Source organism: Primulina eburnea, chromosome 7, assembly GCF_022965805.1.
Source record: "Primulina eburnea isolate SZY01 chromosome 7, ASM2296580v1, whole genome shotgun sequence".
NCBI lineage: Eukaryota > Viridiplantae > Streptophyta > Magnoliopsida > Lamiales > Gesneriaceae > Primulina > Primulina eburnea.
This window is the reverse complement of record NC_133107.1, coordinates 5,383,308-5,407,885: the sequence shown is the minus strand read 5'-3', so window position 1 is coordinate 5,407,885 and position 24,578 is coordinate 5,383,308. Positions and strand designations below refer to the sequence as shown.

Here is a 24,578-nt window from a genome sequence, read left to right as displayed (position 1 = left end):
TAATGGGGCGAGAATATATTCCACATAAAAATATAGCAAAGTCATAGATAAGAAAAAATGTAAATAAAACCTTTCAAATAATAATCTGATTACATCATTACAAATATATCAAATAATGTATATCTTGCTGTATTCCTTTTTTGTCTATTGGTCTTGGGTGAGGGGAGAGCTGTTTTAAAATACAATGTACATCAAGCAAAGTATGATGATGAAGACGACGTATCAGCCATAACCTGCAAGAATGGATGATAAACTCGTTAATTAAGAGCTCATGTTTGACTCCTACTCATACCAGACAACTGTACAGCAGAAAAGGAAATCACTTATATGGCCATACCTCGAGTTGCTCTTCAGTGAACAAATCTTTTTGAATATTCCACATGTCAGCATGGGTGCGACGGAATTCTGCAATTGCTTTTGTAACAGTAGTACTTCAGGGGTGATGGCTCCGACACAAAATGAGCCAGTAAGGCGACATGGTCAGGTAACCAACTGGGACAGGAATTTAGATAATTAACTATTGCATATAAATCACTTGTCCAAAAAATCAAAGCACTTGTCAATACAGGTCTAGAATATCGATCAGGGTAAAATATATTTACAGATCAAAACATCTTTCAACTTTCATGTTAAGAAATGAACAGGGTTCTAAAATATTATTGCCCAACATTCATAATTAAAGCCATGGTACCGGTAATAAGCCTGAAGCTAACAAATGGAATTACTAACAATAGTTTGAAAATTTCAACAAAATAGCATCTTCGAAACAGAGGCTACGACTAATTAACATATATCTTAATATGGAAATTCATTTCACAAAAATTTACCAAGCAGAATAACCCCAGAAAAATAACAGAACATCATACAGAGTAATCAGTGAAATACAAGCTAAGATTACAATTTGTGATCTTAGATTATTCAAACATGAATAAAGCAAATTGTGGTGTGCAAGAGAATAACGCCCACTGCTAATTTTCTATGCTCTTTCCTGACTGTCTTAGTGCGAGATAAATATGTCCAGAATAGAACATACCTGGGCATATCGTAAGGAACCGATAACACGCAAGCTGCCAAAGCAAGAATGGAACCATGAATAGATGCAATGGGAACTGCAGAAACCTTGCTTCTGTAAGAGCAAAAGAGTGATAAAAGATTAGGACAGAGACATTGATTCATGGAGTGCATAAGAACTGCGATATTTCAGGAGCCAAAACCCACAACATATCGAAGATGCCTCCTCACATAGATAATGTGAATACCAGCTATAAATATATGTAAGAAATTGCACAAACAGAAATAAACAGGAACCCGACTAAATAAATAATTCCACGTTAGAGTAATAATAACCTTGCATTGAGCACCATTCCCGTTGGTCAATAATAATTACCATATTATGGAGATGGAAATGCCATAAAGGATAAATTTGATAACCACTCTTCAATTTGAGCACAACTAAAACAATTAAGAAAGGAAGATTTTTTCCAAATTTCTAATTGATTCGAGTTCACATGTGATTTTTTTCCTGTTAAATGCTCAATCAGGTAAAATAGAAAGCTAAAATTTAATATGTTTGAACATTTCTGAAAAAGACTGCATAATCAGCAGGGCACAAACAACAATATAAGTTAATGACTTGTGAAGGCAGCTTACAAAATAAGATTAGCTCTACCAAAATGTTCAAATTCTTTAGCTTCTAGGGATATATCTATTTGAATGTTAAATAAAATGTTATCCATAAAAGAACCATTTATCAATGCTCAACAAATTAAAGATAGCTCAGATAACAATAAATATAGAAAGCTATCATACTGCATACTCATCTCACTAGAAAGGACGAGCATGTAAAAATTACAAAGAAATCAAAGACTGGCAAATTTTATATGGAATGGGCTTAAAATCATCTTCAAAAGTAATGGTAGGCAATGCCGGGGATGAGAGGGAGGTCAATAAAGAGCATGGCATATGTAAAGTCCAAGCAAGAAAACCACCTCTGCTTCCTCTTGTTAAGTACAAGATTGGCTTGCCCATAAGCCCTACTGCGAAAATCATAAACTAGGTATTCATCCCCACCCTTCATTAACCCTGCTAAAACTGCCGCAGCATGCTCCCTAACCTGAAAAGGTTTGTGATGATTATACATGCCATAACTCATATTGCGAAAGGTGACTGACTGATCATTGTTTATGCCATATGATTTGTAAACTGATACCACTAGCTAAATTTGTAAAACGAGTAAACAAGATATGTATCAGATGAGAAACTTGCCTCAACTTGATTGTCTGTCAGTAGCTTCTCTATGGTCTGCCATATCTGCTGTTTGTCCGTGTTGGAGAGAATAAAAGTGTGCCTGTAGCAGGATGGCAAAGTAATATTAAATACTGATAGGAAATCACAAAGATTAGCAATGGCATACTAAAACTAACAGCTATATTACTTTCCCACTAGCGAAATAAAGTAGAGCCACTTTGAAACTGACTCATCACGTGACATCATGAGTAAAAGTAGAATCAGAATAATCATAACTTGCAATTATTGAATTCAGGGAGATATGATAAAACACATACATAACAAACAATAAAAAAATAATTTAGATAGTTGGACATGCGAGAAAACCAAGTCCTCTCATTAGATACTCAAAAAATGCACATCTAATTTCTTCAACTTCAACAAAAGTGATGTAGGAAATTCAATTAAAGGTGTAAGGTGTAAAAAGAAAAACACGAGAACGTTCTACAGAATCTTGAATGTGCCTTACATAAAGATATACCAATTCAAAATCAGCTAGGATACCTGTACATGAAACTTCGCAGAAACGTCAGAGTTGCAGATCGAGTTCTCCAATTGGGATCTTCAGCTAAAGAAAGAATAATGGGCACAGCTTTGCGTAGATGGGGTTCCCCAAACACCCTCCATTTTAATAATTCAAATGCTGCCTTCGCCAAATTCGATAGATCTTTATTCGATGTTTCCTATCAGGAACAATAATCAAGCTTAAGTGTAGACTTAGGACACAACAAACATCACAGCATTGTTAACAGAGATATAAAGTAAAATATCTGGCCAACACAACCTTTCATTTTGTTATGCTTCTATTAAGAGTTGTAACCAAGTTAATGAAATGACATTGCAGTACTTGCTTATTTGAATGACGGCTCAAAACTACAATTAACAAACTAATGATAGAAATCAGGGATAACAGTGTGTAATTATTTCAAATAATAGATGGAAAACTGAGAGATCGTCATATATCTAAACACCTTTTAGTTGAACCATGCAACATGTAAACAATTTGTTAGGAACAAAATTTACGAACTGAAACTATATTGCAACTAGAATGAAAAAGTTTTCCCAGAGATACACTCTGTACAAAACCCTAGCAGAAACGCTAGTATTTCCCTAGCCAAACTAGTCACAAGATACGAATTAATAACCGAATGTCTAACGCTCCCCACTCAAATTTATATATCCTTCCCATTTCTAGATACTTCCAAGGCGCGTGGACTTGGGCCCATTATTTTGGGTCCGTAACACAATTCATTAATAAATTGATCCAATTTTCAAAATATTAAAGTGAAATTATTTTGAATTGTTTGTACTTCATCTACTCTTCAGTGAAGAGAAAATTATTCATTCACAAGGAACAAACATTAATCCAGACCTTCACTTTCAGGTGCTGATCAATTAGATTTCTAGTTCTAACATTATTCTAGTTTTAATGCGATTAGTTAATTTTAAAAATAATTCTAGAAAACAACAAAATACAAAATAATAATATAAATAGGAAAATCATTAAACTTGTGCAGTATCACATGCATTTTATTAGGAAATAAAAATGGGAAAAAAGATCATTGCAGAAGCTCAAAAGGTGCCTGACAAAATTTACCTGTAAAGATATAACAGGGAAAAGAAGTTGCACAATAACATCCAGCAAAACCGAGGACCTTCCAGACTTCAAAGATGAGATCATAAAATGAAACAACTACACATGTAGCAAGAAAATCGGGTTAGTTGCTTTACTAAAGTGACAACAATTACCTACCAACCAATCAAATAAATATGATATTTTTAACAGCACATGTACCGTTTCCAGCCATTTCATAGCAACTTTAGAATGGTCATTTGAGATCCCATTCTCAGATATTTTTTTGGTTGGAATCACCAACGCTTCCAATGCATTAAGGTTTTGTATACTAGCTACCAGTTCAGAAGCATGCTTTACTAAATATTGATCCCAAGATTCTGCAACCCCTATATCCGCACATGTGGTACCCGCATTATGCAGGTGATCATTGCCAAAAGAAGCGTGAAGCCGAAGGTTTGAGCATAAGATAGCAAGGGTAACACCAACAGATTCTCTGACCTGTACAGACAAGACTAATAAACTTGACAGAAGATAGCAGTAAATTTTGTGGGTAAAAGAGCGTTAGAAGTTACATTTTCCAGACATGGGAATGAGAAAATGGTTTCTGCTAAGAACACTCACGGTGTAGATTTAAACAGCACAATAGATAGTTCGACTGGGACAAATTTATGATCTACCAGTGTTGAAATTGCAAGTATTGAAAACAACCATGCTATTTCAGAACTATCAAAAAAATATTTCAATAATTGATGATCCAGTTACTTGCCAAAGACGACAAGAAGAAACATCCCATCAAAACATTACAAACATAGTTTTATTAGACAAAGCCAACGACTTTCAAAGAAGAATTGAAGCAGAATTTTTTGATATAGCGAGCCCATGAGCAAGAGAAAATGGATGGCAAGAAAGATGAAGACCATCAATAACTAAAACATAAAAAGAAAAGAGGAGAACTTGAATTATATAAGGAAAAAAAATCAGAGAAAAGAAAACGTAAAAATATGGAATCGAAGTAGTAAAGAGATTAAAATTGAAGAGTGAGACTATTGTTCTTATTACCCAACTGTTATTGTACATTCGAGATAATTCACTAAAAGTTAAAAAAACCTTGCTAAAATAAAATCATTGACTGGATGGCCAAACGCATGAAGAGAAAGTTCGACAAAGACTAGAGAAATGTAAAAAATTGCTTCTGCTCAGGGTTTGACTAAAATTCCTTTCTAAATTACTGGATATACACCTATCATCCCAAATTGATACTTTTTCCCCACAAGCACAACTTTAAGGCACAGTTAAATCACAACAATCTTTGGTCATCAATTTTCAAGCTTAGACGAAAAGATATTATACCGCAAAACCCTCATTTAATTCTAACTCATATCTTGGTCATCTCGAAGGAGAAGATAATTGCTCGTGGAAATTACTAAAAGAATAATCCATTTTAAGAATACTAGTCTAAAAAAAATCAATAACCATATGCCAGGAAGAAAATAAAGCACTTAGTTCGACAACTAGAAAGCGACGTCACACACTCTCAAGCATGTGTAAAGGAAATAATTTTACTCACTTGCGCAGACGAGTGACTCATATTACTCAGCAATTCATTTACAAGTTCATAATGCATCTGAACTTCAAGTTCAGGCATTCGTGGTGGAGATACTTCAATGAAAGCTGCTGAAAGAAAAGTATAGCGTTTGGAAACTACAGAAGTAGCAACTGTCTGAGGTAAAGGTTTCATCAGACAGCCAATTACTTGATGCCTCAAACGAGGAACCCTGGTTCCAGATTTTCCCTTCCCAGTGACTGCATAGCGAATACTAGCCGTCCACTCTGGAATAGATTCCACAGAGGGTGCATGGATAATGTTCTGCAATTTGACCTCCATCCAGCTATCCCATGCTTCTGAGATGCCGGAAACATCGGCATGCAAAACTCCAGCAAAAGCCTCAGCAGCAACACATTGCTTTGACCTCTCCTTAGCATCCGCAAAATCCACTAAAGAACTTTTTAGTGCAAGTAAAACAGGCACGCCACATTCTTGAATAAGCCGTTTAAAAATCCGTGCAAAGCTCGAGTAAAAAGTATCACTTCCGAATAAAGAAATCCAACTAGGGGTACGAGGCCAGGCAGCAGAAAAATCAAAATAGAAACGAGTCATTGACTTGTCAGCAAAACTTTGCAAGGAAGTGTTTCCATAATTCTCTCTAGAACTGGCACCATCCGCGTCTGTGAAAATATGAACATGAGAAAGGCTATTTAAAGTCTCGTTAAAAAATCCTTCTTCCTGAAAAATATCCGTCAAAGCTCCTTCAAGGGATGACTTGGCATATCTCTGCAATTCACCGGTAACATTTATGTTATGTTCAGGAAGTTTGTACGGTGACTCTTTCAAAAGTGTGTTTAGAGCAGAAATTGCAAGTATCCGGGTTTGTGGTAGATGACTTTTCAGATTCTTCAAAAAGTGACCTGAAATGGATAGGATTTGAAAATTATGGAATCAGAGGAAATTGTGAATCATGCAATAATTTTACAAATTAAACAGCAGACAGAAAATTCAATGGATAATAAAGTAGTAAAACTATAAGAAACAAAATTTCAGCTGATCACAATCAGATATAGTAGGCATCACAAGATATTAATTACAAACCAGCAATTTCACTCAAAACTTCTATAGATGAATTTGGATCGTTCCTAGATGCCATAGCCAGCAACAGCAGAATCTCTATTAGCCATTAAATTATACCTGAAATTAAAGAAAAATAAATTAATCCAATTTGTAGTTATGCACACCAAAAAAAAAAGTAATCACAGCCGCAAAGCAAAGCAGATATGCATAATCCTGACACTGTACATTCGATGACCTAAGCTGTTGATATTGCAGCAATAGTATCAATAAAACTCGTTAAAAAAATAGAAGTAACAGTAATTCCAATAAACATTAACAAGAACAATATGTACCGCCAATGCAAGTTGGAGCTTTCAAAACTCATAGAACCAATCTCAGTAATCAGATCTGCAAAATCTGTCCCATCTGCGTGACTGCCAGTTGCCCGGGAAATGCTTCTTGATACTCCCGGAAAATAAATGTTATACTTGACAAAAAGCTGTTATCATCACATCTAATGTTATTCATGTATAGCATATGTTATCAAAGAACTCCTTGAGGGGTAACCTTGAAAATTTAAACTGGCTTAAACTCAGGGAAAGTGGAATGAATCAAACAATCTCACCTCGGTGATTGCTTTCTGAGCCTTCAGTGATTCATGGTGAGAACTTAAAGCAACAAGAAGTTAATCAAACATGTATCATTTACTTAAAACCAATATTTGGGGCGAAAACTAAATAAACATCATAAAATGTTACCTGAACAAAATTCCGCGAAGGAATGAAGAAAGAGACTTTATGTCCTGGATTTAAGGGAGAAGAAGAGAAGAATTAGAGAGTAGTTACTTTACAGTGTTTGACGTAAATTCTTCAAAAAGTGGTACCGTTATACGCTTGAGAACCGTTTGGGATGAAAGTATTGCACAAGAACCTAATACTGCATTTTCAGGCGAGCTAGGATTTCTCAAGTTTTCAGAAAGAGTGAGCACACAATTTGAAATTGTTGATGGCCACCTTCTCATCATTTTGAGGAGACACTTTGTTGCCATTCTGAGGACATTACAAACAATTTAGAAGTAAACAATAATCAATGAAAAAGGAAGTGGAGAAGTTTTGGTTGTAATTACATGTTCATTGACATAATGAGAGAGAAGAAAGGTTTGACTACACTCAAAAATGCTGAATTTAGAATTCGACATATAACAGTGTACACAATGAGATTAGAGGAACCTTCTCAATCTCTCAATTTCCACATCATTCAAGCACAGAAACAAAGATGGGAAAAAAGATGTAATATACATACCCTCTAACTGTTTCGTAATTGTGCAAAGCGAGCTTAAGAAGATCGTCCATAAGCAGAGTCAAATGGTCTGATGGAAAAATGTTCCCAGAAGAACGGTATAAATGATATGATGACTGTGATGACCTCCACGTGTTGTGCATATAAGCTTTGTCTATAAGTGCCCACCGAGGCCTATATAACAAACTCAGCATCAAAATACACATGCCTCAACATATCAACAGGATATAACAGTTGATTCATTACCTTCTTTTTCCTTTACAGTGAGATGACAAAATAAAATTGATTGGAGGTTCTACAATGGCAGTTGACTCCAGTTTCCAGGTTTGCTTGTGATTTGACCACTCCTCGTATTCACCACTTCCTGAAGGATTTACCAAGAAATAATCTGTATGATATCAAACACCAAAAAGTATGAAAATGTCTAACAGGTTTCCCCACCATAATTTCCTAATGTGTCCATTATACGAATAACGAGTAGTAATAAAATGCTGTCATCAGACTTCTCCTTCAACAAATATCTGCAAGTTTTCAACAATTATGAGTTTCAGATAAGCTAGCATTTAACATGATTTCAAGGAGACAACGCTAGCAGAGAAGAAATAAACTAAATGTACTTGCAAGTTTCGTGCATGACATCAGCAGCTTTTTGTCGTAATTCTGAGCTACCAATACATGAACCTGTTGCTCCAGCAATCAAAAAATGAACAGAGCCTGCATCGTTGCCCATTCCATTCCGATATGATGGTGCAAAATCAGGCAAACATGATAGAACACCTTGCAACGAAGAGTCAACACGCAGAAGCGTCACTTTCAAGTGATCTTTCTCTTCTCCTGGTAGTTAAAGTACACATCAATCAGTCAATAAGACTGCAAAGAAACTATAGAATCTTTTACTGATGACTCAGAGAAGAAAAACGAAAGAAAACTTGTGTTTATTTTTTTGCTACACAAACGCAAACTAGATATCAAGGTTTCATGAAATCATTTGTGCAATACATTCCACAATGATAACTTACAACCATCACTAGAACCTTAGATCACAGACACATAAACACAATTATGCATGCATGTGTATCTCACCAAATTATCGTATATATAACTTCATGGTATAAAGCTCCACAGTAGTACCTAACAGTCTGGTAAATAGAGCATTTAAGGAAGCTACATGCTCAGGTAAACTAATTTCAGATGACCAACGGCCAACCAGGTACTACCTGCATCAGAGTGCATTTTAGATTGACATATTGTTAACAGGTCATCCATGGCATTTTCAAAGTGCATTTTCAGTAGCTCATTTGCAAATTGAATTTCTTCCTTCGTAGGTACATGCCACTTTGGTGGCTTATCATGGGGAAAATCTTTTGTATTGGTCCATTCCTCCAGTGAAGTAGCAAAAGAGTAAGTCGAAACACACCTAAAAAGACATGATATTATACCGAATGTAAGAAACGAGTGTGTGGACTGACATATGGTTGCCTACATTCTGCATAAAGTATCTGAACCAATTGTGAAAGAGTCGGCATACTTGTACTGATCCATGGGATAATAGTGAAGAAGGCTCCCTAGAAGAGAACGGAGGACGTGATCACCAGCCCCATTGACCTGCAATTTATTCAAAACTTTATGGATATAAATTTGGAACTCCAAGAACAGGTATCGTCAACAATTAATTTCCCCAAAAGAATAGATAACATGTCCGTGACTCGACCGAGGCATACTAATCCAATTACCATCTCAAGTGCATGAAGGAAGTATACACCTAGATAAGAATACAGGTTGTTATTTGATGTCTAATTATGAGTGACCAAATAATTTCTCTGCTCACTAAATTCTGCTTGAGTTAAGTTCTAGATCACTTACCATGGAAGTACAAAAAAATAACATTAACATTTCCATGACTCCATTAAGGCATGCAAATATAATTAGCATGGATACCAAATGCATCCAGTTAGTAGATTCCGGCTGAGTTACTCCATATTGTATAATTAGCAAGAAACCAACCATAATTTGACCATAAAAAAACCACAATAAAAAATGTTATTCAAATCAGCTTGCGATCATGATGGGGAAAAATAAATCTAGCATCTTCAAAAACCAAACAACAACAGGAATACGCAGGTCATCTAATATCTCCGTGCCTTGGATCAAGAGTAACATAATTTCGGGAATCATCTTTCCTACCACACCTTCAGAAATAGTTGCATGTCTCTTTTCAAAATCAAAACATCAACTCATGATAAACTCCCACTTTTTGTGTTCTCAATCTTGATTTTTTTACCTTATCTGTTCCCTACTTGAATACACCTATATCCAATAATCAGTTGAGATATTAAACGTGTAGAACTTGGGGGCTTAGCACTGGAGATTCCTGACACTAGAGAAATATGTAATTAATGAATCTTACTAGCTTAGTAGCCTCTAAAATTCATGCGTGAAAATTTCCCTCAGCTACCTTTCAAGTGTTAAACAAACTACTTAGACCATGCAAGTCAATAAGATAGAAGAAAAACCTTCCAAGATGTTGAATCAAATGCAGAAACAATAACTTCTTTGAATTGCTTCCCATAATGCAGCAGCATCGGACCACCATAACAAATTGCAACTGAAAGAACTTTCAACTGATAAACAATTGCTGTCTCAAGAGCTGGTGATAGAGTGCCTTTGACCTAAAGAAACACAAGTATAAGCTGATAAAATATCCTGGTGGGACTTGAACTTATCGGAGTCATTTAGAGAAGGAAAACCTTGCTAGAGGATAAGGCAGTTATAGTTATGCCACTTCCAAAACCAGTGGCTGGTGTTGCCTTCAATGAGGACATAACTGACTCTAAAATTGGTTTAATGAGCTGAACAACAGCTTCTTGTGGATTTGAATGAACACAAGCACAACAAAGCAGTCCAACCTCTGCAATTGCTCCAGGAAGAATATTTGTAGCAACAAACGTGGAAATTTTTTTAAGTGCCTGCTGGTTATTATGTACAGTTTCACAACAATATTTTCAAATAAAAACTGAAACATAAAGAAAATCATTTCCTCATAGAGATCCAAATCACCTGCTTGTAGAGGGAATCTGAGAGCCTGCCAAGCATAATTTCAAGCATGCAAAAGTAGTAGGGACCATCCTCAACCAGAAAAGTCCCTGAACTTGCTGGTGAATAAATGCCTTCATTACTGCAGTAAGTATGGCTAATTACACCAAAGGAAATGTGAAGCTGGTACTTATTGCCACAGACTGTACATGCATATGTAAATGTGTGCATAAGCAACAAGATAAAAAGTGAGATATCATATTATTGCTTACAGGACACCACTAGGTTCCAGGTGTTGAAGTAAGGAAAATAGTCGACATAAGAACTCATCAAGCCACTCCGAGAAGCGAATTGAAGGAATCAGTGAAGCTCCATTCATATTATCTTCCAAGTTAGACATCTACAAACAAAAAATGATTGAGCCAAGTCCGAACAGCTTATGCCTTAAAGATGTGTCGCGAAAAGAGCCCTCACACTGGAAAATAAGGAACCGATCAGTTGCATGGTGGCCAGGGTTTTAGGAGGATCATTGGCATCCATACCAAGTAATGTGTTGGATAAAGCAACCATCAGCAGATCAGCATATGAATCAGGTCCACTAACACTAGTTGAATTCACATCCAAGGGTGCTAAAGAACTTAAAAACAGTGCTCGCCCAGAGAAAGCTATAGATGTCACGGCACTCTTCAACTGGTGAGTGGCAGTCATCTGATAATGCCATCAAATTGATAATGAATAAAGTTGCCAGCACGAAAAATAGATTTTTAACTTTAAGCTGCTGTCTCCGACATAAATTGTGATGACGATTTAGAAGTGGAGATAGAACAAAAGGCAAGATAAACTGTTAACTCATATATGCAACTTACAGTCTCCAACGCCATGTGAAACCTAGACACCAAAAACGGCAGAACCAATGATGGCTCTATGTATGACAAAATAGAAGTTGCGGCGGAAACTGTTTCAGAAAGCTGCTCGTTTTTGCTATACTGACCCCGATCAATCAACTTCAGCACGGTGTTTATAAAAGAAACCTTATCAACCTGGGTAATGAATAGTTCAGATTGCTCACTGGCATCTTTACTCCTGAAACAATAACCGTTGTCAAAAAAGCATATCACGTTATTGCATAATGGTACTCGTGTTGAAGGAAACTTACAAATGCTCCTGATGCAACCGCTTCTGGAATAAATTCACCAAGTGAAACAAAAACCGTTCTAATGAATAAGTCCAATGACCACCATTTGAAGGATGGTAATATCTAAAAAGTTGAAAAACAGAACATATAAATCGTGAAGTGAAAAACAAGACTTTGTATAAAAAGAAAAGGACTGTAAATAGAATTCTAGAAAACAAACTGCTCTAAAAGGTTGACCAAATTGTCAAAGTGCTTTTGAGCCAAGCTACCAGGTTTCAACAGATACACCTGCATTAGCAATCAGATGAAGTAATGAAAACGATTACTTCAAGTCCAATGGTCATTTCTAGATTGAGGTAGTAAACACAAGCCTTACAATTGATTTAGCAACTGCCTTTGATGGTGTGCCGGTTCGATTTGCAAATAGAAATCTCGTGTTCCTGGGAACATCTACAGAAAAAGGACATAAACCACTCCCATTTGCCACTGGCACCTACACATATATCATGCATGCACTCATTTCAGAACATAAGTTCCTCGAACAAATGTTGCATGATTTTGCATTGATTTCAACAATATACTCATCCATAAATGTGTCTTTGATACTTTTATATCAACTAAAAAATGACTGGAAATGAAATACTTTCTATACCTCAAAACTCAAAACAGATATCAGGAAAAGGAGAGAGAGAAAGCAGACCTAAAATAGCATCAAATATATATTTAAAAAGTATAAACAAAATCTGAACTCTAGAGCTCAAGCCAGTCTGCCAAACTTCCTGTTAAAACCTACTGAGGACATATTAACTGGTGGTCAGTTGACTTCTATGGCAGCGCCTAGTTGTCAAGGGGGACTTTGATGAATCCCATGTTAATCATTAATGATGTAGAAAATCCCCAGTAACATGTATATTAAAAGTTAAAAAATGGGAATACAACATCTAAAACTGTTAACTAAACAGATTCTACCTCAAACATATTCAAGTATATATTGAATAAAACTGGTGTGAAATCCTCCCAGTTAATGAACCTGTAGCTCTTTATGACACGAGCTGTAACAGAGGCCCATTGGCTATTCCAGAATTGGCAGTTTGGTATTGAACTCCAATGATCTAAACATATTCCCACCCATTCCCTGCAATGAAAGGGGGAAAAATAACGCCAAAGATGAAGCCACGCCTAAGTTATCACAAAATAATTGGACAAAAACAATGCAGCCGTTTACCGCTGAAAGAAATCCTTATTTTCAATGTTGGTAGGAAGGAAAAGACGCAAAAATCCAACACCTTCAAAAGAAGCATTATGCCATGGATTTTCCATTAGAGATCTGAAAATGTATTTCATCCAATAAAGCATGAGTTAAACTAACATTTGAGATAATAAAAAAAAAATTCATCGAACGCATCGGAAGAATGTAATTGAAAGGCCAAAGTTGCTCTTTCTCTTAGAAATAATATCGAACAGTGAATAATAGCGGCTCAAGAGATCAGAAGCAAAATTCAGGACTAAAATAGAGAAAAACTCATTGAAGAGAACAAATTTCATTAGTGGACAAGTGGTCCAACATATCACGAATTACATGCGAACGATTTTTTTAATGAAATTTGTTACCATATATTAATAAATTTCGTTATATATGGTAACAATTTCATTTCTTATAAAAAAAATGGCTATTATTTGAACATACGTTTCTTGAAGAAATTATATCACAACCGAAAATTAAAAATTTGTGTTCACTTATAAGAAATAACATAATAAATAGGTAACTGAAATCACATTGAATTTACCAGTAATGATTAAGCTAGAAATCAAAAGATTAACGAACTATTTCACCAACAGTCAACCATCAAAGAACAAAGTAAACAAATCAAAAATAAAAGCAGCCAACAAATCTGAGAAGTAATCTCCACTGGCTACAAAACATTTATAAGCTAACTTGTTATGATGCTATAGATTCCCATTCTTAGCGAGAGAGTAGTAATATAATGCAGAAGTACCACAGAGGTACTGGCATCTTTTCTTGGAAAATATTTCCAATATTTCCTGAGCATAAGTCAGACACAAGAAAATCCTATTTGTGTGCAACGCGGCATCTAAGCAAAAAATAACTCAGTCCAGTGACCTAAAATCTGCTTTTCATCTATAACGACATGAAGTGACAAAGCTCATCTTTTTTTTTTTCAAGTACTCAGAAGGTGAGTCATTTAAATTGTATCCACGACATGCACCAGAATCTATGTTGCACACATCACATGATCTGGTCAAATTAAATGAGTAGCACAATTTCAACTACACAAGAAACATAAATTTTTATTATGCAGATTACTTCAACTCATTTATCCCCCTGATATTGATTAGGCCAAACTCGTGATTTAGCATTGCAAACATTAAAAACTAAATTTCAAAGAAAATAAACAACAGAAATACCTGAACTCAGACCATATCTCTAATGCAGAACCTGAAGGGAAAAATCTCCGACAAGATCGAACAAGAGAAGTAACTGTCTCGAAATGTCGTTGTCTCAATCTCCATCCTTCTGGGCCAGTATTCCTGACTCAAAAATTGAGACTTAATTTGTATGCATACTATTTGCAAACTACAGTAGAAGACACCAGAAAATGCCACAAAGCACAGAATTCTGAAAACCTTTTGATTGTAATTTATATGCAACAATTATAGAGAACTATCAATTTTTTAACCACAAAAAAATTATTGACTTGAACCATCTGGTGAAGCTCAAGTACCTCTGCGTAGAAAATTGATAGGTATATTGCAAATAATAGAAAGATATGATTAGATCTTTTTATTTATATTGTTCAGGTATATCGATTAACACATTATGTATAGGCCCAAAATTAGGAGAATATTCTGCCCTACTTAGTCCTTATATACAGAGTTCTGTAATGCATTGTAATAGAGAAAAAAATAATAAGAAATCCTTTTAAGTTTTTCTCATTCATGGCTACTGTACGTAATCCTTCACGTTACGAGAGCTAGGGTTTACCATAGACTGATAATACCTTTTCCTGTTTTTTCTTTCTTTTCTACTTTGCAATGGCATCCAATTCTTTGTCAGATGCGATGACCACAAAAACACAGCAGCCAACTCCGCATCCTGGGTCGTTAAATCCAAGCAGAATGGATAATACTCCAAGACAACCGTTCAAAAATTGAACAGAAGGAACTACTTGGAGTGGGTGAAATCAATTAATTTTTTATGTATAGGCCCAAAATTAGGAGAATATTCTGCCCTACTCAATCCATATATACAGACTACAGAGTTCTGTAATGTGTTGTAATAGAGAAAAAATAATAAGAAATCTTTTAAGTTTTTCTCATTCATGGCTACTGTATGTGTTCTTTACTAGACTCCCAGACAAAAGTTGACAAGTGCAGTGTTAGCTTTACCAAATGAACCGAGGTTGATAACATAGTTATGCCCAAAACCATACCGAGAGTAGTCCATATAACAAGGCAACCAGTGAAGAAACTATTGTACTGAGAGTTGAGTGAAGAGGGGCCGATTAACACTGATAAAATCAGTTATCTGCGCTATGCCTTCATATTACATGTCTTTGTTCAAGGTTCCTATCAAGGTGGCAAAAATTATGGAAAAGATGATGAGAGATTTTCTTTGGGACGGATTGGACGGGGAAAAACATTGTCACCTAGTGGGCTGGAAACAGGTTTGCAAGCCGAGGGACCGAGGTGGTTTGGGTTTGGGGAATATTGCCTTGAGGAATAGAGCTTTGCTAGGAAAATGGTGGTGGAGACAAACAAAGGAGAAGGACACTTTGTGGATAAAAGTGATAAAAAGCATCTATGGACTTCAGGATAATGGATGGGATTTGGGTTTGGCTACGAATGTTACTTACAGATGCCCTTGGAAATTCATTTCTTGTACCTTCCCGGCAATTCATCTTAGGTGGGATTCGGTTTTGCGAGGGGGGAACTTCATTAGGTTTTGGGAGGATGTGTGGGGGGGAGCGGGTTTTTCACTCAAAGATCGTTTTCCTTGTCTGTATAGAATCTCTTCTGTGTCAAACAAACCTATTCTTAATTTTTTAGAGGTGATTAATGATCAGGGTAGACAAACTTATAGGTGGGATGTGAGATTTAGGAGAAATCTTTCTGATTTAGAGTTGGGAGAATTCGTTAGCCTTGTGGGTGTGCTAGATACGGTCAGGGTTCAGTTAGGTGTCGAGGATTACAGGGTATGGCTGGGGGAGTCTTCGGGATTGTTTTCGGTAAAATCTTTCTACAATTCTTTCTTTCCAATTCAAAACTTTGCTATTTTTCCTTGTAAAGATCATATTTGGAAAGTTCCTGTCCCATTAAAGATTCAGATTTTCTCTTGGACAGTGGCGTTGGAAAAATTACCTACGGCGGACTCGGTGCAAAGAAGATGGCCAACGTGTGCTTTGCGTCCACAGTGGTGCACGTTATGTCAAGGAAATGAAGAGACTCAGGATCATTTACTACTACACTGCTCGTACTCACGTAGTTTATGGACTTTGGTCATGGCAGAGCTACGATTCCAATGGGTGTTTCCACATAGGGCAAGAGATTTGTTTACCATCGATCCAGGTTTACCTTCGGGGAGCAGAGCTAACATTTTATGGTACATTTTGATTCATGTCTTGTTTTGGAGCATATGGCTAGAGAGGAATAACAGAATTTTCAACGACACACCGGCCGAAGCAAGTGCGGTATGGGAGCTCATTAAGTTCAGAGTGGCGACTACAATCTCAAGGGTTAAAGGATTTAATCACTTATCGATTAATGAAATTGTTAGGGATTGGAAGTTTGTAATGATTTGAATGTCCGGAAATCTTTATAGTGCTCCTATAAATGCGGATCACTCATCCGCAATATTGTACTCAAACTTCTTTAATATAATTTAAATAATCTTGTTTCTGATCAAAAAAAAGAAATCACGTCTTCATAGAATCACTAACACCAAATAGCTCAGAGTGTGTTGTAGAATAAAATCACAAAAGTCACACATATGATCTCACCTTGTAAAATGTGTGTGAACCAAAACTTCATACAGAGGCCTCCACTGAACTTTCATGGACAGTTGTATTCTGTATTTGTTCAACAGTCTTACTAGAAAGTTTCCCCATCTAACCTAATAAAGAAATCACATCCCCAAAAAAAAAAAAAATCAGAGCACGTGTTAAAATTTGTGGACAAGACCTCCAGCAGGAACTCGCATAACAGATATCCTCACCTGAGCATGAAGCTTGTTCCCTGATATTTGAAACAGCTTCATTCCAATTTCTACCATGGCAGAGACATCTTCGACAGATAGCTCACTCTTGGCCTTTACAAATCTGCTCAATGAATGAAGAGTAAACTTTATCAATCAAACAGACATACATGTCACTGCTCATTAAAAAGAATTAACTTAATATGAACTTGATGGCCTGAATAAAGTTTGACAGAGATGAATAGAGCAAACGAACATACAGAATGTCAATTTACACTGTTAATCACAAATTGCAGGACAAAAGAGAAAAAACTTACACAAAACAGAAAACCTCTTAGAGATACAAATAACCATAGAACTGATTATAGTGCACAACAAGATAATATCCAAATCTGGTAAAACAAAACCTCGAGATCCATCCACAAAAACTAAAAATAAATGAATCAACACAAAGTGCATAAAAACTAGGAATAACTAAGGCAAATAACAAAACCTTCAGATCCATATAGTTATTAAATGATGCATGCCAAAATAGGAATATCAAAATCAATTAAGCAAAACCTCGAGATCTGTTCAGATAAAGAAAATTGTTCTAAAATAAAGTCAATTAATGGAAAAGATGTCGTCAGCTGATTAATGTTATATCTATTTAAAAAGGTACACAATGACCATAGTTGTAGGAATGCAAAATAAAAAAAGATGTGGTGCATGACCAAGCTAGAATAATTAAAAAACAAATAAAACCTTGATATGCATCAATGTCTAACAAGAGTAAACTTTAGGATCACAATAATGAGTCAAGAGCATCCCCTGTAGATAAAAAGGACATCTGCTGTTTCTACAGTCCTAGAACTCAGTTTAATTGGGAAATTTTAACAAGGAATGTGTTGGAATCTCCTCTGGTGTTGGGATGTTGTATCAATAAAACATTGAAATATTCTGGGGTGGAAAATTGTGCTCTGGTCGAGTACCACTGGCTCACAGGCCTTCCATTTTTACATCCGAATAATGAAGGCGAGATGATTGATCATTGTAATTATATTACTGTACTATCTGAGATTCTGAATGGTATATAGGTATAACAGAACTAATTAGGCCCATAGCTTAAGGTTAAAACAATGTCAGCAACAAGAAGGGTGACAGAGAGGACGGGGAACTTTTAATAAATACAAGCCTCGGTTAACTACTAAGTTGAACTCAACTAGTGAAAACATTCGACCAATTACGAAGTTCCAAATTCACATAATCACCAACACAAAAATATTCTATACAGTACATGCACTTATGAGCAAACAATCAATCTCAAAATCAAATGAAATAGAACACCACTCATGTGCATAATAAGAGAGAGAGGGATGGTGGTAGAGAGTGAAGGAGGAAACAATGTTGCTAGACAGAAGAACACGTTATAAATTTTTTGTTGAACCTTGAAACTTTTTCCCTATATTATATCAGTAAATAATCAGTATCTCAACCAAAACTCTTTTGTTCCCGGGAAAAGATCCTATTCCAGTGAAGAACCATTCTCTCACTCGTCCAGTTTTGCTAAACAGAGGAGCGGGATGACCACACACTTGACTTGTCCAATGGAAGATGGAAGCCAAAAGTACCAAAATGATTAATTGAATTCCGAACTGAGCACGACTGCCAAACCAAAACTCAGTGCATCACAAAATCGCAGATTCAAGCAATCACGGAAACAACGATTTGGCAAGGGCAACACGATGAACTTAAAAGCGATTAAGCTGAGAAAGATAAAAGAATTGAGCGTGATAACACTTTACAGGTCAAGAACGGAGACCCATTTAAGAGTAGCATAAACGGATTCAGGATCGTCTGGATTGTACAACTCCTTAACAGACTGAACGATTCCAGCAAAAGCCAGCTTCTCTCGCTTCGATTCCTCAGCCACCGGGGGCGGCAACCATGCATTGTAGAGATGCATCCTCCGCACTTGAATCGTTGTTGTAATAAAATTCCGAATCGGGGTAAAAACCTGAGCGGCGATGTCAAGTAGCAGTATAGAAAGCTTAAGCCGGGGGTTAGTTGTACTTGTGCTTATATACGTGTCTTTAGTCGGTCTTCGTTTACTTTCTTTTTGCACAAGAAATGAAAGGAGGAAAAAAAAAGACAACGGGCAACCGGAGATTCCGGTGAATGGCGGTTTGAAGCGGCGTTGACTTTGGTGGTTGCTAAGTTCGGAATGGGCGAGGGCAGTGGTGGCGCGGCGGAGGAACGGTGACAGCCTGACAGGGACCTGCGGCAGTGTCGAAAAAACGTGTTACACGAGATTTCGCCTCGACTCAGTGCTCAGCAAGCGCATTTTCAATATGCGACTAGGACATTGTGTTTTTTGTTTTGAAACTGAGGATAAATTGTTATAATTGAATCTAAATTTAATCGATTAATTTTTTAAGAGAATATATAACGTGAGACGGGTCAATTCTATCCATATTCACAATAAAAAGTAATACTCTTAGCATAAAAATTATATTTTTTCATTGATGATTTAAATAAGAAATTCGTCTTATAAAGTTGACCCGTAAGACCGTTTCACACAAGTTTTTACCTTAAAATTTTATATTTTATACTCGAAACAAAATCACTCGTTTGCGAAAACATAATCTCTCTAAAATCTCTACACGAATATTGATTTGATTTAAAAAATTATGAATATTGATTTGATTTAAATCTTAATAAAAAAGGAATTAAAAATTATAACAAGTAATAAATAATTTAAAATATATATCCAGGTATTAAATTCGTGCATGTCATAGATATTCGGGCCGCTTTACCACCGCCAACAAAGATGCCACGCGGTGCATGCGTATCTCTATCTGTATATAAAGCCCCCAGATTTCCATTCATATGCGCCTCTCCTTAATTCTCTGCCCCCTGTACCCTTTTCTCATCCGATTCTCGTCGCTTCCGAGGATTCCTTTTCTCGCTCGCAAGGTTCGTAATCGTACAGTACTGGAGCTCTTTCGATCGATGATCATGATATCTTTTTTTGTTTGGTTGATTATTTTATACACGCGATTGTGTGAGTTTTTAGATTGATTGGTGGTTTTGTTGATTGGTTATTGGGGTACGGTGTATTTAGGCTTTTATGCCTAAATTGTAGATACGATTTTGGTGGGTTTTTATCGTTTTTCTCTTTTTTGGGGGAATAAGAAATTGGATGGAAGTGTAAAGTGTTTCTGCTCTATTTGACCCTTTCGGTGTACGTGTATTTGAGTGCGTGTATACGGGTTTTGTGATTAAGCGATACGGTTTTCTTATGCAAGGGCGAAAGTGGCCGACGAATAATATATTGGGTTTTACGCCTAGAAATTTTGTTCGTGTGGATTTTAAAATTCGTATATTTAGTCAGGAATAAACGTGTTGTCTCGAGAAATTTTTTTCCCAATATTTTTGAAAGCCAGAATGATGTTTATTCATCAGTTCAGTTTTGACCCTCGGACTTGACCCTTGAGTGCAAATCTGTGTCAGCCCTGGTTGTATGTGTGCAATTTTTTTTGGTTAGGAGCGGGACTTGCGGTCGAAGTAGTGGTTATTCAGAAACTGGTATATTTGGGTATTTGGTTTGTTGGATACGAAATAAAATTAAAATTCTCTTTGTTGGAAATAATTTTGATTTGTTTTGGCCTGCTCTGATAGGATGAAAGACATTACCAGATAGTTGGCATCGAGGTTCTGCTTTATATTTGGACTTTTCCAGTTTGTTGTATAGTTTATGTTTTTGGAGTTAATTTGTTTTGATATCACAGAAGAAAGAAATTACAAACGCGATCATGAACAATTTCTTTATTTGTGCATGTATTGTGTTGTGGAAGAATATGGCTTTAAGCCAGAAGCATTACTGGCTGTATTATTTGTCTGGCTCTAGAATTTGATCGTTTATTCGTTTAAAGGACTTATGTATTCATACCGCAGATGTATACATCTGCTTTTTTGGGAATTGTCTTCTAAAAATTAGATATCACTTGATATGTGAATCATGACTAAAAGTGGTTGTCTAACTTGTTAGATAGTCGCATTGATACTCTGTTACTGTGATTCTGTAACATCTTTCCTTAACTCCTATGAACCATGCTCATCTTTTCATGTTTTGGGGTGCCATTTCTCTAATTCAGGAGAAAATATAGACATGGCTTCTAAAAGGATTCAGAAAGAACTGAAGGACTTGCAGAAGGACCCTCCTACATCCTGCAGTGCTGGTTAGTCAAAAATTGTTTTCCCGTGATTTGCCATTCCGTTTTATTTTTCTTAAGTTTACTTCAATGTTTTGTCTGCTTACTCCCATGACATTTCTACGTTTATGCTGTTAAAATTTTGAATTTGGCTTTTGTTCGGTATTACAGACTATTGTTTCAATTCATATTAGTTAAAATTTTAAATTACGTTGTCAATCCTCTGTGATTCTGAGCATAGCCTTTGGCACATATCTGTACTGGCTGGATGGACTGAGTGTAATCGATTTTCAAACTTGACCTCGTCACCATTCACATATTAGAATTAAGTTCCATGAATTAATTGACATTATACGTCATAACTTCATGCAGGGCCTGTTGGGGAAGATATGTTCCATTGGCAAGCTACCATCATGGGTCCTTCAGACAGCCCATTTGCTGGGGGAGTATTTCTTGTGACTATTCATTTCCCTCCTGATTATCCATTCAAGCCACCGAAGGTAGCCTACCTTTTAATTCAATCTTTGTCCCTTTCGGATATGGCTATGAATGTGATCATCCATAGACAATAGCACTGCCTTACTGACAATGACTAATTTGTTGCTAACTTGTCCATGATTCTTGGGCTAGAAATAACTGGCATACGATGCTTTTAGTTGTGAGTGATAGAGAGATTGCTGATCATGTGCTAGAATGTATGTGGTGTTTGTCTTAATTATACGTTCCTGAAGTGGGATTGGAATCCATATCACTTGGGTGGATTTGCTTCGTGTTTTCTGAAATTAATGATAATGGTTTCAAATTCATGATTTAAAATTCATTCTATTTGTTTGGATGATTTTGATTTAGGAGAACTAACATCTAACATATCTGAATCCAAGTTTTAAACTTGTTCCTCAAACAAGATTATTCTGTTCTGATTAAATCCTACATCTAAGCGCTTATATTTTCCACAAATCATTAACACCTAGACATAAGAGGAGAATGGATGTTGCTCTGTGTCTTGGTTTCTACCTTCTCCTTGGTTTTGATCAAATATGTTTTTTAAGTCGATAAAAAAATGGTGATACGGCCTTAATCATGTACATCCATGGCCAAAAGTAACTCGATTAATACAAGTCTTGTATATTTTTGTTTATTACACAAGATAAGTTATTACTTTTGCCTTCTTGCGCATCGAGTAGGTATCATTTAAAACCAAGGTTTACCATCCAAATATCAACAGCAATGGTAGTATTTGTTTGGATATTCTCAAAGAGCAGTGGAGTCCCGCTTTAACGGTTTCGAAGGTATGTGCTTTAATTCTTATTATGCCCATTTATTGTTTGGTCTACATCAGTCTCCATGGACGTGTACCGTGTCACCTTTCATCATCCACTTAAGTAATTGGCTTAATTGCCTTTAGTACTGTGGGAAGAATTATAAATAAGATAATACCATACCATTTTAACAGTAAATTACTCTTGCAATCTTGATACCCCAATCTTCAATTTTCTTGTGTAACCGAATTTATGATATGAGTGTTGAGCAATGGTAAAAGGAGAACAAATAAACAAAGAATTCGACTATATTATGCAGTTGATTGGTGTTTTTGTGTTGAGTAGGACTTGCATCTGCTACCTTTAATTTCTGTAGGTACTACTCTCTATCTGCTCCTTGTTGACTGATCCAAACCCAGATGATCCTCTTGTGCCGGAGATTGCTCACATGTACAAGACCGATAGAGCCAAGTATGAGACTACAGCTCGATCTTGGACTCAGAAGTATGCTATGGGATAAAATACTCCCCTCTCAAGTTGAGGTTGGAGCAAGCCGAAACATGTGCTGCTAGTACTAATAAAAAAACTTAGTAACGGTGACATTGATAAGGAATGCTGTGTGTGTCACACCTTAGAATTTTAGGGGAGCATATTATATATCATACTTGTATACTCTCCTTGGTTTTAAGGAACTTCGGGTGTTTCTTACAAGATAAGTTGTCATTAATAATTTATGAACTCGTTTTTATTTGTTTAATTTTTGTTTAAAACATTTGGCCACGTGTATGTTCTTAATGTGGCATCAATTTAGGTATTCAAAGGTGAAATCCACTTCTAAATTTGCCTCCGTTCGAGTTGAAAAATAAAATGGCATAGATCTGTGCTAGAGTTATTTACGCCGGAGATTCCCTGAAATTTGTGAATAAAATCATCATGATTTTCTACATAAATAAATAATTGGAGTGCCATTTGAAAACACTAAAACTTGTAACCTCGTAAACTTAATTTATAGATGCAACTGAAATCCACGAGTCCCTTGTCAATTGGTTACAACTGCACCTGGAGTACCAGTACCTCGTATATGGCTGCCTGTCTGCAAAATACACAATGGAGCACAAGTCAACCATCAAAATAAAATTGGAAGAAAAATGAGTGTCTTCCAATTTTGTTGAAGAAATATATATATATATATATATAACAGCAGGAACAATTACATCACACAACGTTGAGAAGATGGCTTAGCAGTCTTCTAGTAATGTTTGTGTAGTCTCCATATCTGAAATGTTGAGTTAAAAATAACAGAGAATACATACCCTGCTAGATTGTGGACGCTTCAGAAAAATCTCCATGAAACGTTCCCGTCCCTCGACTTGCGCTGCACGCCACTCACAGATTGGAGTTTTGGCTAGAGTAGAGCCCGATCGATGGAGGAGCTACCTTTTGCGAATCAGAGAACATATCAAGCTTTTGTGACAAGAGTACAGATTGCGGGACAAGCAAGTAGTAACTACTTTTTGGTCTTCGGGAAAAAAAATAAAATAAAAAAGGGGAATCCGTAGAGATCGGGGATTTGAACCCGACGTGAATCGAACACGCAACCTTCTGATCTGGAGTCAGACGCGCTACCATTGCGCCACGGATCCTGGGTGATAACTGTGTCGAACTAATATATATAACAATATAAATATCTACGCTTGGGGAAACCGATCTGTAAAACAACTCAAATCCCAACGCGCAAAAGATTATCGTATAGATTTACTAAATATATTTGATTTATATATATATAATAAGAAATTTAACCGAAACTTTTTAGGCAATGAACTTCATTTGAACCTTGTTTATATACATACATATGCACGCAAAAAAAACTGATTACTTATTTGGTTTGTTTGGGGGTTTAGAAAAAAAAATACTTTGAGATTATTTTTATTTTATTTCGGGAAAATACTGTGCCATGTGATTCTGTTTTGGTGAAATAAA

General features: G+C 36.2%; 2 protein-coding genes, 1 long non-coding RNA gene and 1 other non-coding gene across 5 annotated transcripts; 1 reads left to right on the top strand and 3 right to left on the bottom strand.

The window, feature by feature from the left end:
• Positions 1–46: 46 nt before the first annotated feature.
• LOC140836883 (proteasome activator subunit 4-like) lies at positions 47–19,467 on the bottom strand. Its single transcript, XM_073202748.1, is given in 37 exon segments — positions 47–233; positions 338–430; positions 432–492; positions 1,034–1,126; positions 1,989–2,113; positions 2,266–2,347; positions 2,791–2,969; positions 3,884–3,979; positions 4,082–4,360; positions 5,430–6,328; positions 6,510–6,582; positions 6,584–6,605; positions 6,821–6,966; positions 7,093–7,135; positions 7,226–7,269; positions 7,351–7,516; positions 7,770–7,940; positions 8,013–8,130; positions 8,208–8,287; positions 8,384–8,600; positions 8,984–9,183; positions 9,295–9,371; positions 10,280–10,435; positions 10,514–10,732; positions 10,824–10,941; positions 11,072–11,199; positions 11,274–11,507; positions 11,666–11,882; positions 11,956–12,057; positions 12,155–12,222; positions 12,311–12,427; positions 12,904–13,069; positions 13,160–13,261; positions 14,362–14,484; positions 16,953–17,065; positions 17,168–17,270; positions 18,931–19,467. Coding segments are annotated over 37 exon segments (5,433 nt in total). The 5' UTR covers positions 19,092–19,467; the 3' UTR covers positions 47–191.
• Positions 19,468–19,922: 455 nt separating this feature from the next.
• On the top strand, positions 19,923–23,332 carry LOC140836880 (ubiquitin-conjugating enzyme E2 5B-like). Of its 2 annotated transcripts, none has more exons than XM_073202746.1 (5): positions 19,923–20,101; positions 21,283–21,366; positions 21,712–21,839; positions 22,524–22,628; positions 22,975–23,332. In XM_073202746.1, the coding sequence occupies exons 2-5, from the start codon at positions 21,297–21,299 to the stop codon at positions 23,116–23,118; spliced, it is 447 nt and encodes a 148-aa protein (XP_073058847.1). In that variant the 5' UTR covers positions 19,923–20,101; positions 21,283–21,296; the 3' UTR covers positions 23,119–23,332. The 2 variants fall into 2 exon arrangements, with proteins under 2 accessions (XP_073058847.1, XP_073058848.1); XM_073202747.1 differs by having other exon boundaries at positions 19,941–20,101; positions 21,295–21,366.
• On the bottom strand, positions 23,083–24,279 carry LOC140836882 (uncharacterized). Its single transcript, XR_012119183.1, has 2 exons — positions 23,908–24,279; positions 23,083–23,691 (listed from the first exon to the last, which is right to left on the bottom strand). It is a non-coding gene; the product is annotated as an uncharacterized lncRNA (long non-coding RNA).
• Positions 24,170–24,241, bottom strand: TRNAW-CCA (transfer RNA tryptophan (anticodon CCA)). The gene has a single exon. It is a non-coding gene; the product is annotated as a tRNA-Trp (tRNA).
• Positions 24,280–24,578: the final 299 nt, after the last annotated feature.